The sequence below is a fragment of the Bombus vancouverensis genome, chromosome 15, assembly GCF_051014615.1.
Source record: "Bombus vancouverensis nearcticus chromosome 15, iyBomVanc1_principal, whole genome shotgun sequence".
NCBI lineage: Eukaryota > Metazoa > Arthropoda > Insecta > Hymenoptera > Apidae > Bombus > Bombus vancouverensis.
Window position 1 is genome coordinate 4736540 of NC_134925.1, and position 14189 is coordinate 4750728.

At 46.6% G+C, this 14189-nt stretch overlaps 2 protein-coding genes across 5 annotated transcripts in view; one reads left to right on the forward strand and one right to left on the reverse strand.

Moving 5' to 3' along the window:
• Positions 1-14189, reverse strand: part of LOC117157346 (sodium-coupled monocarboxylate transporter 1) — a 158066-nt gene that overhangs the window by 51301 nt on the left and 92576 nt on the right. The window lies entirely within an intron of this gene.
• The window catches only part of Octalpha2R (alpha2-adrenergic-like octopamine receptor), a 127128-nt gene continuing 122683 nt past the window's right edge, over positions 9745-14189 (forward strand). Inside the window, exon 1 of the mRNA XM_033335343.2 lies at positions 9745-13983. Within this exon, the coding sequence (XP_033191234.1) occupies positions 12832-13983 (1152 nt within the window). The 5' untranslated portion in view covers positions 9745-12831. The remainder of the gene's footprint in view (positions 13984-14189) is intronic.

Below are 14189 nucleotides of genomic sequence, written 5' to 3' on the forward strand. Positions count from 1 at the left end.
ATGACGTCACCACACCCCTACCATCGTTTTCACCATTACTACGATGCCGCCACCCTCCACCCCGCTCATGGTTAGGGTAGAATCTGGTAGAGGTCGATACACCCCCTCGCGCCCTCCACGGCGAGGCAAACTGGCCTTCTACTTCTTCCCTCGTGACCCCGTGTGTTCTTTCTATTTTCCTGCCTCGCGTGCTTTCTCGCTTTCTTCTCCATTTGTCTCTCAACGTTTCGTTTCCCCATCCACCGTTTTCGCTATTTTTCCTGCCCACCCCTGTCCAACTGTGCATACACGTCAACCTGCTTGTATGTGCCAGCAAAGTTGAAAAGAGAAGAAGGTCGGATAAACGATGTCGGTTCGAACACACGGCGCTCGGAGGGTGGAATAGAAAGACGAAGGGTAAATGAGAAAATAAGGGCTGCGACGTGCCTGTAGATGATAGAGAACATAGGTAGAAACATTTAAGGACAAGAGTTATTCCGAACATATGATAAAAGCATGACAAATATCGGTGTTTAAAGACGTTAAAGCGATACATTTGTCGCGGAAACAAAATATAAATTCATAATTGTTAACTCTCTCCGATTCTCTTAGTGCAAGCAGGCTTCATACAATCCAATTAGTATCAACAGTCTCGTGTTTCTTGCTTACTTTGTAAGGGGCAATCGTTTCACTGATGAGACCTACAGATAGCCGAACAGCTTAACAATTCGAATAAATCTGGAGGGAAGAACAAGTGCAAAAAGACATGGTTTCCTATGTATTCATCCGACCACAGACGTCACGAAAATAAAGTTGAAAGAAGGGTAAGGAGAAGAAAAAGTGGAAGGAAGAAAAAGAGGGGTGAGCACGGTGAACTAAACGATGGAGGAAAAAAGACAGAGGGAAGAGGAGAACACCGGGATGCGGGAGGGTCGTGGAAAAAGTCGGCGTAAAGAAATCAAGCGAGTCGAGCGAAGGGAGTGAGGGCATGACGCACACTAGTTCCGTGGCGTGCATGCGTGTTCGCGCACGCAGTGTTCGCTCGAGTGCTTGCTCGAGTGTGCGTGAGTACATGGTTGCATATACGGTCACGCACACGCAAGCGCGACTCAGTATGACGTCACAAGGGCGGGGTCCTCGTTAGCAGCACTCTGCCGGTTCACTGGGACGACGAAGAGGCGAGCAACACGTGGAAAAGGGGTCGTGTCGGACGACCGGTGCGCGTCCATCACCTCCAGGTCCGCACCCCTCGCTCTCTTCAGCCAACTTGCCCTGCGAGCGCTTAAAAAGCGCCTTGTCTTCTCCTTGCTTGTCTCATAACTCGCTGCATCGCCTTTTTCCTTTGGTTCTGTTCCGCGAGCAACCCCCACTTACGCCTCTTAGTATCGGGAAAATTGGGCAAACATGGTATCCTGTTCGATGTTCAACGTGAAGATTTTCTGTTTGTTTCTAATCATGCTTCGTACTGCTAGGTGCAGCGTGAAAAATTATTAATAGATTGTGCACGTTTATACGAATTTATGTTTTTATGAATTTCACTAATTTCAGAATGTGTATATCGGAACAGAATTAAGGTGAATGGTCAAGGCAAAGAAATATGGCGAATTTTAGGGGGTGGAAGATTCGATCGAAGGAAAAGGAATGAGTTGATTTGTCGGACGTAATTTTTTGAACCGCTCCACATGGGTTCCGAGACACGGGAAGTTGAAGATACTATCGGTTTAAAGCATTATTTCCGGCGACCCGCGTCCTCTGCGACCGAGAATACTGCCACTTCCGCTAGAAGAGCGGAGAGGTTGAAAGAAAATTTAACAATACACTTGCGTCACGATAAATAATGGTCCTGGTGGTATAAAATGATTCAGATCTTGGGACGGTGAAGCAGAAATCTTGAGCAAGAACTTTTTAGCGAGATAGCGGAAAATAAACCGTCTTGCAGTAAATCGAAATACTTTCTTTGACTGTATGACTGAAGAATAGGGGACGTTATTAGCAGAGTTTCATTTGAAACCGCAGGTAATTTATTCGATTGCCGTTTTGGAACAAAATCCAATAAAACCCAAAAACCAACTGTTAAAAATATTTCATCGTTTAAAAATATTGAAAAATTTCTCTGTAATAACAAATATTAATCCAGCTCTGGAATTCTGTAATCAGCAACTGCATAGCGTTCTGCAGACCAAAATGAAAATCGAATTCACGTATATCTCAGCGCGGTGCGAAATTCCGTAGACCAGCGTTCCCAAAATTCCGACACGTAGAAACTCGATGGAAAATCGTGGAAAAGTGCACACGAGTGCGGTTCGACGGTCGCCTGGACACATCACGTTGGAAGCTGAAGGAAATGTTTGAAGCCCCGAGGTCTACCATAAACCATTCGACGTATCCGCAGGGTGGAATGTTAGATCGATTTAGATCGAGTCGTGAAGGTTGGTGGCGCAGAAAGAGAGATCGGGAGAGAGTGAGAGAGAAAGAAAGAGAGTGAGAGAAAACGAGAAAGGGTCAAGCTAAAACGGCAAAGTAACTTCCTCCCAAAATGGACTGTGCGAACTAAAATCGCCACAAGTATCTGCGGTTCGTTCGGAACCGACTGTTGTTAATCTATTTTCCGGAAAAGAACCTGGTAGCTATCTACACGATATCAACGAAAATTACATCGAGTTACGAGTCAATTTCCAGGTAGGAGAAAATTATCGGTGTTTTCTAAAAATTGGTTTCGAACTCGTCCTGCGTGCTTGTACCCAGCTCGTTATTCGAACCTTTAAATATTCGTTATGTTAAAAAGCAGCACTCGAGGCAGCTGGTGGCAATGCTTCACGACCAGAGTAATTTCATTCGTCCACAGGTTCCCCAAGGACGCTCCCACAAACAGGAAATTAACAAACGGCCAGCGAGTCCGCGTTTTTCCCCATTATATCGTATATTTACCAGACCGCCGATTCCCCTTGGAATATTTCAAACAATTCCTCGTACCGCTGAAAATTTGAGCGATCCATTAACGGCGTAAGAAAAGAATTCGATCGGGTTTCAGCTGTCGAAATACAAAGAAGAAAACGGATGGAACGTAGAGTTTTACGAGCGCCTCGTTCGAAATGGTTCTGCGTGCTGATATAACGAATACGTTCAATCCTTATCCCTTAACTAATTTCGTCTCAGACACACTGATGGTATTGTACACGCGAAATATAACCTTTTTACTACCGCGTGTTCCTTACTTTTACGTGATTGCTCAAAGATTTCTTGGATTTTCATAGACTACAGAACGAACGATTTACGTGTGCAACGTCAGCCAGTGAAACGTATCTGATGTTTTACGATGCCACGATACACAAACCGCGGTTTATAGTCGCGAATCGAATAACGGAAAAGGGAGCCATTCTTCGAAACGACGCGAAAATTGTTGCACTTGCTTTCAACGGTTCTTCCAGAATTTTACTTCCTCCGATCTTTGTTCTTCTTTCATCATAATCGTTACTAAGCGAACAATTTGTATTTACCACGATTCTAAGAACTGATGGATTCCTATCTTAAATACAAGTGATAGAATCGTCTAATACATTCTCCGAGAAGAATTACAAACGTAACAGCTTTCCAAGAACAGCACGATGATGATTGATGATGAAGTAGTGGAGATGGTCGAAATAAAAAATTCTCAGAAGATTTATGATTCTTTGATTCGTATATACAGTCGGAAGCAAAAGTTTACATACACCCCTAAAATTTGAAGCATTGTAAGAAAAGTGTTATCTGTCGCGTTATTTTTTTATATGAGATTTGATAAAAAATACCAATTAATTAAAATGTACTTTTTGTGAATTCCGTAAGAACATAATAAGTATTGCTGTTGTTGCAAATAAATTGACGTGTCCCAATACCTAAGAATCATACTGTAAGAAGATCGGAAACTTAATGTATGGTGAATGAGACAGATTCGACGGACGATGGAGAATCGTAGTTGAACAGAGACAACAGACGCGTGGATTGCGTATCATCTTCGTTCCCTTACCGCCTTCTCCGCCGCTGTTACCGTAACAATACGTAATACGACGTATACGTATACGAGCATTACGTTTCCTGTTTGCGTTATGACTATGTACGCTTCGTCGTATTAGTCATTTGCCCGTTATTGACCAAGTCGAACGGTCGCGAACAGAACATACAATAATTCTCCGGTATTCATCGTAATTGTGACGTTCCGCGTTATCGTGGAAAATTTTCATTGATGGAAATCACGGAGATGAAATGTTGTTTACGCACATTGAAACGAGTTCGTTCGAATCGCCATACTTCGTGGAAATTATTGCCGCGTTATATACTACATCCAGTTTCCAGCTAGATCTCGTTTCTGAATCAAATTTACCCCCTTGATTAATTAGGTAGATTTTAGTAAATAAATTAACCTCTCGATGCGAAATGGATGATACCGAAAGGCCTTCTCGAAAAAGCATAATCGAGTACGGAGAGTCGTTCCACCTTGTGGTCAGAAACATTTCCACCAATCTCTATAATCCTTTACCGACTTCATATAACGGCGAATGCAATTACTGGTGAAGGTAAAAGAATCTTCATCGAGTCTGCATTAAGGCAAAAGTAATTCGAAACACGATATACAGGAAGGTACTTCATGAAATATTCGAGGATGATTCACGATGGAAATACGATTCCTTCCAACAGAATCTAGCAGCAGGATGACCTATTCCTTTTCTTTCCGACCTTGCACGCAAAGTCTCGCGCTAGAGTTCACGAACCTTCCCCACAAAGAGTTTTTATGCACTCCACTTATTGTTAGCTGGGTCCGATACCAGAGAGCTCGCGTGGCTAATTTTAAGAAAATCTCCGAGCTAATTTTAATGCGTAATTTTACGGTGACTGACCTCGTAAAAGGACCCTTAGACGACGAAATTTATCACAGTTCGGATAACGCCTTTTTCTTCTTTTTCTGCCCTTTTTCTATTCTTTTCTTTTTACGTGCCATCAATAAATAACAGGAACTCATAGTTCCTCGGCAATCACTCTCGCGTGGACCTCGTAAACGAAGCTTTATCGGCCGAGTTATTGCGCCGTGGAAAGAGCCTAATGCAGGGAAGTTTCCCTTTGTCGATCCGTAGAAACATTTGCATCCAGCGTGATATCGAAATCCTGACGAGTTCGAGGAGCGGAACAAAGGGTTTTAACGCCGATTAAACGGATCGCGTAAACATCCTAGAAATCGCAAGCGTTTCGATCGCGTTAACTTTGGGAACGTGGTAGCGACGAGCAAATTACAAAGTCAATGCGCATCGCCCTCCGTTGGAAACAGCGAAACGGTTTCAAAGTTCACCGGCAGCGATGAAATATCTTGGTGAGAAGTATGTCGAAGTATGCCGGTATACTCCACCAAAGAAATTTCGAATATAGGAAATTGCTTTGAAATTGCTCGGAAAGATTCTTCTAGATTTCAGAATAATCTTCTCTTCTTTGGTTACCTCTTCAAACATCCATGTCTTATCACCAGGACGAGTAATTCGACAAACATTTATCCAACACCTTTCCTGTCTCCCGTAATCGCACGTTTCTCTATCGATCTCCATTCGGATTGACGTAAATATTAACCCTCTTGATCTTCGCTATCAGATTAATTCCTCACGGATAGGTGGAAAAAGCTTCCTGCGATCGTCATCTTCCTTTTACATTTAACATATGAAAATCTTTCTACATTCAGTATCAAAGACATGCATATTGAAAAACATAATTCTTCAAGGTTCTGGAACTATCCATCGCTACAAATATACTACATGGTAACGTTATCGCAAATTGAAGTATCAAGCGACGACAACCATTGATGTAACTATACCTTGGACTGTTTACATTTTGTGGAAGAACTTTAAATCTCCGAAGTTGTTTGTAGATCGATGTTTCGTTTACAATCTTTTATTAATAGCGGAACGTCTAGAATTGAACGTCGTTAAGTTATTCTAAAAACATCCTGATTAACCAACCAAAAAACGGCATTCATGTTACCATAATCCACAAGAAATCCTCGTGTCCGAGTTTACTGTCTGACCTAATCCAGGACATGATCTCCTTCGTTGTTCCTCTAGAACTCGAATTATATACAGTAGATAACATCGGACTAGGTAAATCGCAATGATCGCTTCTCGTGCACGTTGACAGACAATGCTGGTCGAATTCGATGGTGGTCGCGAGGTGGCCCCGTATCTCTTCCCAAAACGAAGGAGTTGCTAACTAGTTTCTCCGTGCATGTTCTCCGGACGGGAACAATGCTGATACACGTACACACTGCGCACCAATACGTGTCCTATACACGGAAACAGAGGAGAAGCCTGCACGTCGGAGTTACGACAATATGCCGAACTTACCGACGGCAAACTTTCGGCAAAGAGACAGACGGAGAGAATGAGAGCAGCTCGCGGGTGTGGATGGGGATGGCAGCGTTGACGCGGCGTCGTCAAAGGAACCGAGGACGTCTGCCTTATGGATACACAGAGAGCAAGAGAGGGAGGGTGAAAACGAGAGACGCGGCCCTGGGCGTTCGAAGGGCGGCCGCGATAGCCACCGTTGGAAATTTCGAGCTCGAGAATTCTCCTCACCGTGCCGTGTGTCCTCTCGCTCTTCTGCCCCACTCCCTGTGTGACACAGTTTTCTTTTCCGCATACAGAAGGCTGTATTATGAGCGAGCGTATCGGCTAATTTTTCGACGTTCCTGAAAACTTTCGGCCCGATGCGAACGTGTTAAATTACGTTTAGAGGTTTTAATAAGCAACAAGTAGATTCTCCGTGCTCTCGAAATTCGAAATAATACATCCCATTAAAAAAAGAAAAAAGAAAAAAGAAAGAAATTAAGAAAGAAAAACGAGAACGTCGTCGTGTCGTCACTCTATCAATTATTGCCTCTGGGTTTTTCTTTTCCCTTAAAGAAAAAGTCAGTTATAAAGTTAATTCTATCCGGAGGCTTCTCGCTACTCCCGCGAATTAATGCCATGGCCCGGGTAATATATTCCGATTGAATTATTTTACACAGGAACGGCTGGATTCCTTTCTTTACGTCCCTTTATTTTGAATTATTCATCGCTTTGTCGGAAATTGCTTCCGTGCCACTTTCAATTACACGTTTGTCCATGTTCAACTTTCGCAGGGAACAGCTCATCGTCCCGTCTTGGCTCCCTTCCTCCTTCCCCCCCGTAATTTCTTTCCTTTTTCGACGTCTCGCGACGCGGGATAGCGGATCGTCAAGTTATCGAACTCCAAGTTATCGGTTCCTCGCCTCCAGGAAGATTCCAAACGATCGCAACTTCCAACCGTCGAACTTCAAACGACGAATCTGCGTTGGTAATGTCCCGTTCTTGCTTCTTCCAACAAGTTCCACGGTCGCTTATAAGGTTGCCGAGTTGTCGAAGTGGCATATAATTTCTAAACTACTCCCTCCCAGTTCGGAAAAGCGGTCACCAACATATGACCCGTAGCAACACGCGCGGTAGGCTCAGTCGTAAATACGGTTCACGGTCGCGAACCATCGGTTAGGGATATAGGAAAAGCGAAATTTAACCTATTTGTTTTACTATTTATTTAGTGGAAACTTCAACTTTTGTTAGACCGATAGAAAACGCGAACAAAATAGGATCAAAGTTTGCCCGAAGCGTGATTTTTATCTCACGTTCCGGCTGTCCATTTTAATTAATAACTGTCCCTTTTTAATACGATTTCGCCGTCGTATCGACGCGTTGAAAAATGTTTGCAAGCCCGCGGATCACATTTTTATTACGTTGGACATTCGAGCTGTCTGTATAATGACGAGGATTTTATTAGAGGGACGCACGAATTAATTTCACCTGGAAGCTTATCGCATCCCACGTGGCGATTAAGCGAAGAATATGTACGTGCAAATATCTGGATCGTTGGTTGCTGGCTCACGTAACAAAGAGAGCGAGGTGGCTTCGATCCGGGCCGATAGTTCGATAAAAATTTAATAAAGCATCGGAAAAGTATCGTAACCTGAGAACATACCGGGAACCGTTTAATGAAATTTTTATTGCCACCGTCCAGCCGCCATAGTGCTGGAAAACGCGGGCCGATTTACGAATAAGACCCGAAGATAGGTTCGTTAAAATTTCCCTCGACTCATAACGAATTCTCAAACACACTGCCGTCCGACAGTCACCGAGATCGAGCCTCAACGTCCACCGAGAGCGTTTCCAATAAATATTCTATGCATTCTTAAATCTTCATTTCGGGGACTAACTTTAAAAGAGAATACCCGATCAGCCAATTTCGTCCTTTAAACTGCTACCTCTATTCTTATTCTATCTCTTTTAAAGCCATAGAAAAACACCACACCCATAATGGTTTCTTTGGTAGTATCACCTTTAAAGCCGCGATCCAGTCGTGGAAAACGAGAACGAATCGAAGAGAGGAAGAGGCCGATTGTTGACGTCGGCCATCAACGACTCTGATCAACCGATTAACGTTTCGCTACACCGATGTCGGTATCGTAATCAGCGTATCGCGATCTGACGCCTGAATTGCTGATCGTCGAGCTCTTCTCCTCGTCTTATTGTGGTAGTTGCACGTTCATGAATATACCCTAGGGCTGGTAACAAGCAGCCAGCTAGAGAGCAACATAATATATTCCCGATCCGGTGGCTCGATGTTCTAAAGGCGACTATCAAGTTGTGGTCGCCTAATTTACGATCCCGGCAAATGGACGCCGGCTTTAGTGGACGCGGCTTCGGCCGCTCACTGCCGCCCCCCTCTTTTGCTTCTCGTTTTCCCTCGACCAGAGCTTCCAGCAGAGGTGAATCTTCCCCGGAGAGTTTGTTATCGCGGCGGAAAGCAACGCGTGAACTTCACGATCTAGGGAGCAACGTGAACAATTAAGTGGCGGCAGGGATAGCTCGAGGGGATGGCTATTTCGAATATTAAGCCCGGGGGTTGAGGGTGGACGCTTCCAGCTGCTCGCTGGATTACTTGGATAAATCTGGACCCAAATTCGGCTCGGCTGAATGGTTCGGATATAGAAGAGGATTGGACGGGGGATGTTTGGAATAGCTGGCGGAGTTTTCCGCTGAACTTGGCCTGGTTTGGTAATTATATCCGGCTTTATTGTATCTAAGCTATCCATTAGCGAGTAGTCTAATTGGATAGTTCAAAGTTAATTGAAATATTAAATATCCTGCTGCTAGTGTCACGATCACGATCTATGAAGCGGAGCGGACAATCGATCAACACGCAATGGATTACAGTCTGCTAGGCAATTGGAACGGCAGGCCTGGCGGTAACGCATCTTCCAATGACCCGGATGGTTCAATTGATCAGATCTAATCTGAGATTCGGGCAAATCGATCTGGCGAACAATGGGAACTGGCAACTGGTTGCCATTTCGTCTATTGGGTTTATAGGAAAGAGATTTATCATCTTCGATCGATCGAATAATTGCTAACCGACTCTAGGAAATCTCCCTACCTTTTCCTTGCTTAAAAGCTGCACGAACGTAAAGATATCATAGATAAGATTGCAAAGGGAAGAGCAAGCTACGCTATCAGAATAAGGAGAACAGGCGTATTTTTTCTCCAACGGACCGATCGGTCGATGGTCCAAAGTCGACTGTCGGGCCGCGTCGGTCGGGTGCTGGCGGCGTCCCGACGCTTGCGCCGCAGCTCTCGCAACTCCGTCAGACGGCGCCCCGACGCTGGTACCGACGGACGGACCGGTCGGTCGGGCCACCAGTCAGCCTCCAGTGAGCTAGCCAACCTCTCTCTCTCCCTCTCGCTCGCTCTCTCGCGTGCACGTAGAGGCGCGCGCGCGCGGCCGCGTCCTCTCACCTATACGATAGCGTGCACACCCGCGCGTGCACACACATACATGCACACACGTTCACAAACATAGACAGAGTGCGGAGAATCCACGGACACGCGGCTCGAACGTCGGTGTGGACCGAGTTACACGTGCACATGCACACCAGTCGCTCTCGTTCTTTCTCGCTCCATCCCTCTCCACGAACTTTCTTCGTCGCACGCCCGCCTCGATCCTGCGAGGAGAGTCTCTATCCAGCGAACGACACGAGAGGGAGTCCGAGTTCCTGGCTCGTCCCTCGCGGCTGCAGTGCGTTCCCAAACATCCACGAGACAACCTCGAGGTGTCTGCACGTACGCACGCACGCACGCATCAGCCGTTCAAGGACCACGAGGAGAGAGGATTCGCACGATTCTGATACTCGCTAAATAGAATCTATCGTACGATACACGATCAGAGCCACGTCCGTTACCGCTTTTATCGTTTACTTTAGCTGGAAGTTTCGAACATCGAAAGATAGGTTTTCCCCTTCGTCGTTTCGAATCTCGTCTTCGGCAAGTGGTGTCCCGCGCTCGATCGTTCCATCTTCGTGTAAAATCGTCTTTTTCGAACTATCCTTGAACTTCGTCGAGTCGCAAGCTCGAGTTTCCCGCGCGTGTTTCGTCGTGTGTGATTCCAAGAGGAACCCGCGAGGATCGTGCGTGCGACGGTGGACCTCGTGACGGGCCAAGCGGAAACGACGACGTGGTAGGAACGTAAGGGCAATTCGAAGATCGTTGCTCCTCCGGTTTGCAAGTCTTTTGTCGAAGAATATTCCAAAGTGAAGCTCGAAGCGATCCATCCCGATGATAGAGAAAAAGTCCACGTTGCTCTGAGATTCGGAGGAAAAGAATCTCGGGGTCGAACGATAACGATCGACGATCGTCGAGTGGCGCTTCTCATGGGAAATGAGTCGAAGGAGAACGCGTGGTGGATGTCAAGCTCGATGGAGAAGCTAGCAGCGTGACGAGGGAAACCGTGATCTTCGCTACTGGTCGAGATCTCGCGAAATTACGGAGGGACGTGTGCTTCGTGGCTGGAAACTGAGAGTGTCGACGAACAAAGGGGAATAATCGAGCGAACTTTTGCCGTGTGTCGAGAGAACTTCGGTCGCTGTGTGATCAGCTGACGTGAATCGGTGGCACAGTTGGTGCAAGGTTACCCGATTCCGAACTCGAGGACACGGTGTGCGCGAATGAATCCTGTTGATCCAGGCGTGTGAAACAGGAGAGGGTTAAAGGACGGGCGGTAGGGAAAAGGGTTCAGGGACGTGTATCGACGAATCTCGAGCGTGTAAATAGGTGTACAGATGGGTCGAGGACGTCGACTTTGATCGAAGGAACGTGCTAGACGCATTCTCCTTTTTCCTTCCTCTCGCGTACTCATTTTCGTACCACGGTCCTTGCCATTTTCCTCCAACGATCTACGTGCTAGCACTATAATAATAACGTAATAATAACGTAATAATAAACCAGGATAAGTCGTTGCGCTACGACTTAAGGACCATCTCGCAACGACGTTGCAGCGACGATTTAATAAATCGAGCCTATCAGAGTTATAGAGAACCAAAGAGATTCTAAGTAGCAACGAGAATTACGTGTAAATGTGTATGTATAGAACGTTTACGGACTTAAGCTGGTTCCGCGATTCGTCGCCGCGTGTGTCTGTGTGTGCGTAGAGTTATATAAAATAATCTGTCTGTCGCGGAATATTTTCGTTGTCTCGCCCGTGGTGGGCGACGTTCGATTCTGTGTTTCCATTCGGTTACTAAACAGGACGAGTAAATTACGAGTTTAATCGTAAACAATTCGCTGAAGTCGCAAGTCGGAGCAGTACGGGTATATATCCAGCGCTTAGCCTTTTTAGCCGGGGCGCGATAATTAATTAGCTTGAGGGCGCCGTTCGGACTCGGGAATAAGCAAACGTAGAGCCAAGCGTGTACGAAAAGCTACGGGGAGTAGGGAAAGCTCGACGATGATATAGCTCGAATATCGAACGTCGTAAGTGACACGCTACACGACCCGTCTTGGTATCAATTTTCTCCTCGTCGATAGCTGCCGAGTAGATTTCGCGAACCAGTTCGTTTTAAGAATCATCGTCGGGCGATCGGATCGCGCGGAGGCCGTTGTTCGCTTAATTCGAAAGTGTCTGAGCTTTAATCTAAGAGGAAGGTAAAAAAGGGGGACCAATTTTTCACGCCCATTCTCAATCTCTATCTTTTCCTTCTTTTCCATCTTGGCCGCTTTTCTCTTTCTCGTCTCGCCGTCTAGCTGCCTCCCTCCCTTTCCCTATCCGGCTTTATCTCCTGAATCCAACCAGCCAGCGGACTATCCATAAATCTCTCTGTACGCTCTTTCCGTATTAACTCCGTCATCGTGAGACCGGCCGGAATACCAGGAATACGAAGAGGGAGTCGCAACTCACGCAAGCAATAAATCAAGGGCCAACCTACCAGCGCGACAACGTGGAACAGGAAGGTGGTACGTAGGCAATCACCAGGCGAGAATCGCCAAAAAATCAGATTCTAAAAGACTTTGGCCCACAACGAGCGAGTGATTCTACACCCTTGTTTGTCGGAGGGTGAAACTATATACAAAAGTACATACGTTTCTCACGAAGAAAGCGTATAGCCGAGAATATCCAAGTTCCCACGAACAATAGTTCGATACGGAAAGGACTGTGCGTCAAGTAACGAGTAGAAAAAGCAGCCGTTCCTTCCTTCCTTCCTTCCTTCCTTCCTTCCTCTCTAGTCGAACCGAAGAGAGATCCAGGAAAGAAGGAACGGATTATCCGCTGTCGCCAAGAAGCTACACAGGCCACACGCCATTGTCCGTTTAATGACGATGACCTCATCCTGAAACGGGCATGACGCCCCTGGCCTCGAGATGCGACGAGACCACTACCATTCTGCTGTTGCTGCTACTCGAGCTTGCACCCGGTGCACGCTGCTACTCGCGCGCGGCCACCACGTCCGCCTCGACTTTGTCGAGATAGCATCTACAGTCGACGGCGAGGGTGCGAGTGATGCCGCTCCTCGGCAGCATTATGACCATCGACGCCGCCGGTAGTCCAACTACGGCGTCCACCAGCGTCTTCGACGAGAACATGACGTGGTCTCGACCAACCGGTGGCACTACGTCTTCCACTAACGAGGCCCACTCGATTGATAGCGCGATCCTCACCGAAGAGCAGCAACTGCACCGGCTGATAGCCGCCGCGACCACGACTCACGACGATCGTGGAACCACCCGAATCCCCGATCAAGTCGACCAAGGACCAGACGTCGAACAGCGATCCTCCGACACCGGCAACGACACGGCTACCGAGGCAAACGTTCGACAGGTGGCACCGATCGAGAGAACCGGTGATTGTGCCTGCGCTAGATTCCGTGCTGGGGATATCGTGTCGGGTACCAGATTGCCCTTCCTCGTCACCGAACAGTTGGGCGAAGTGGAGGTCGCTAATACCAGCGCGGAAAGCACCGTTGCTTTCGATAGTACCACCGGTGGTGTCACCACCGACCAGGACGACGTGGAAGGTCTGAGAGAGCTGGAGCTGTTGTTCGGCTTGGGCGGCATTATGGAGGATATCGGTGGATCGTTCAACGATTCTTTCAACGAGAGTCTCTTGTTCCCGTGTAACGGCAGCCTGTGCAACGAAACGTCGTACGTCGTGTTCGGGGAAAGCTTGTATCCATCCGGATATACGCTGCCACACATCATTCTGGCATCCATCCTGGCCACGCTGTTGATGATCGTGATCGTCGTGGGGAACATGCTGGTGATCATTGCCATAGCCACCGAGAAAGCACTGAAGAATATACAGAACTGGTTTATAGCTAGCCTAGCCGTGGCTGATTTCTTTCTGGGCCTGGTAATTATGCCTTTCTCGTTGGCAAATGAAATTATGGGATACTGGATCTTCGGCTATTGGTGGTGTGACATTTACTCGGCCATGGACGTGTTACTGTGCACCGCCAGTATCATGAACTTGTGTCTGATAAGTTTGGACAGATTCTGGAGCATCACGCAGGCGGTGGATTACCTAAAGAAGAGGACTCCGGCCAGGGCAGCTCTGATGATAGCGCTCGTGTGGCTTTTGTCTGCTCTCGTTTGCATACCACCCCTATTGGGCTGGAAGAGACCTACGCCTGCTGAAGAATATCCCAAGTGTAAGGTAAGAGATCACCTTTTTTTTTCATTTCACGATTAAACATGTTCGCGTTCATCGTCCAATTTATACGATATTTGACAGAAATGAAATTGAATAAAATCTTATAAGGGAATAAAGTAGAGACGGAATAACGCGCAAAGGTACAGATGCTCGAGTCCTAGTCTGGTTAGTTACTGTTTAAAATACAATTTACTCGGTTGCACTCGAGC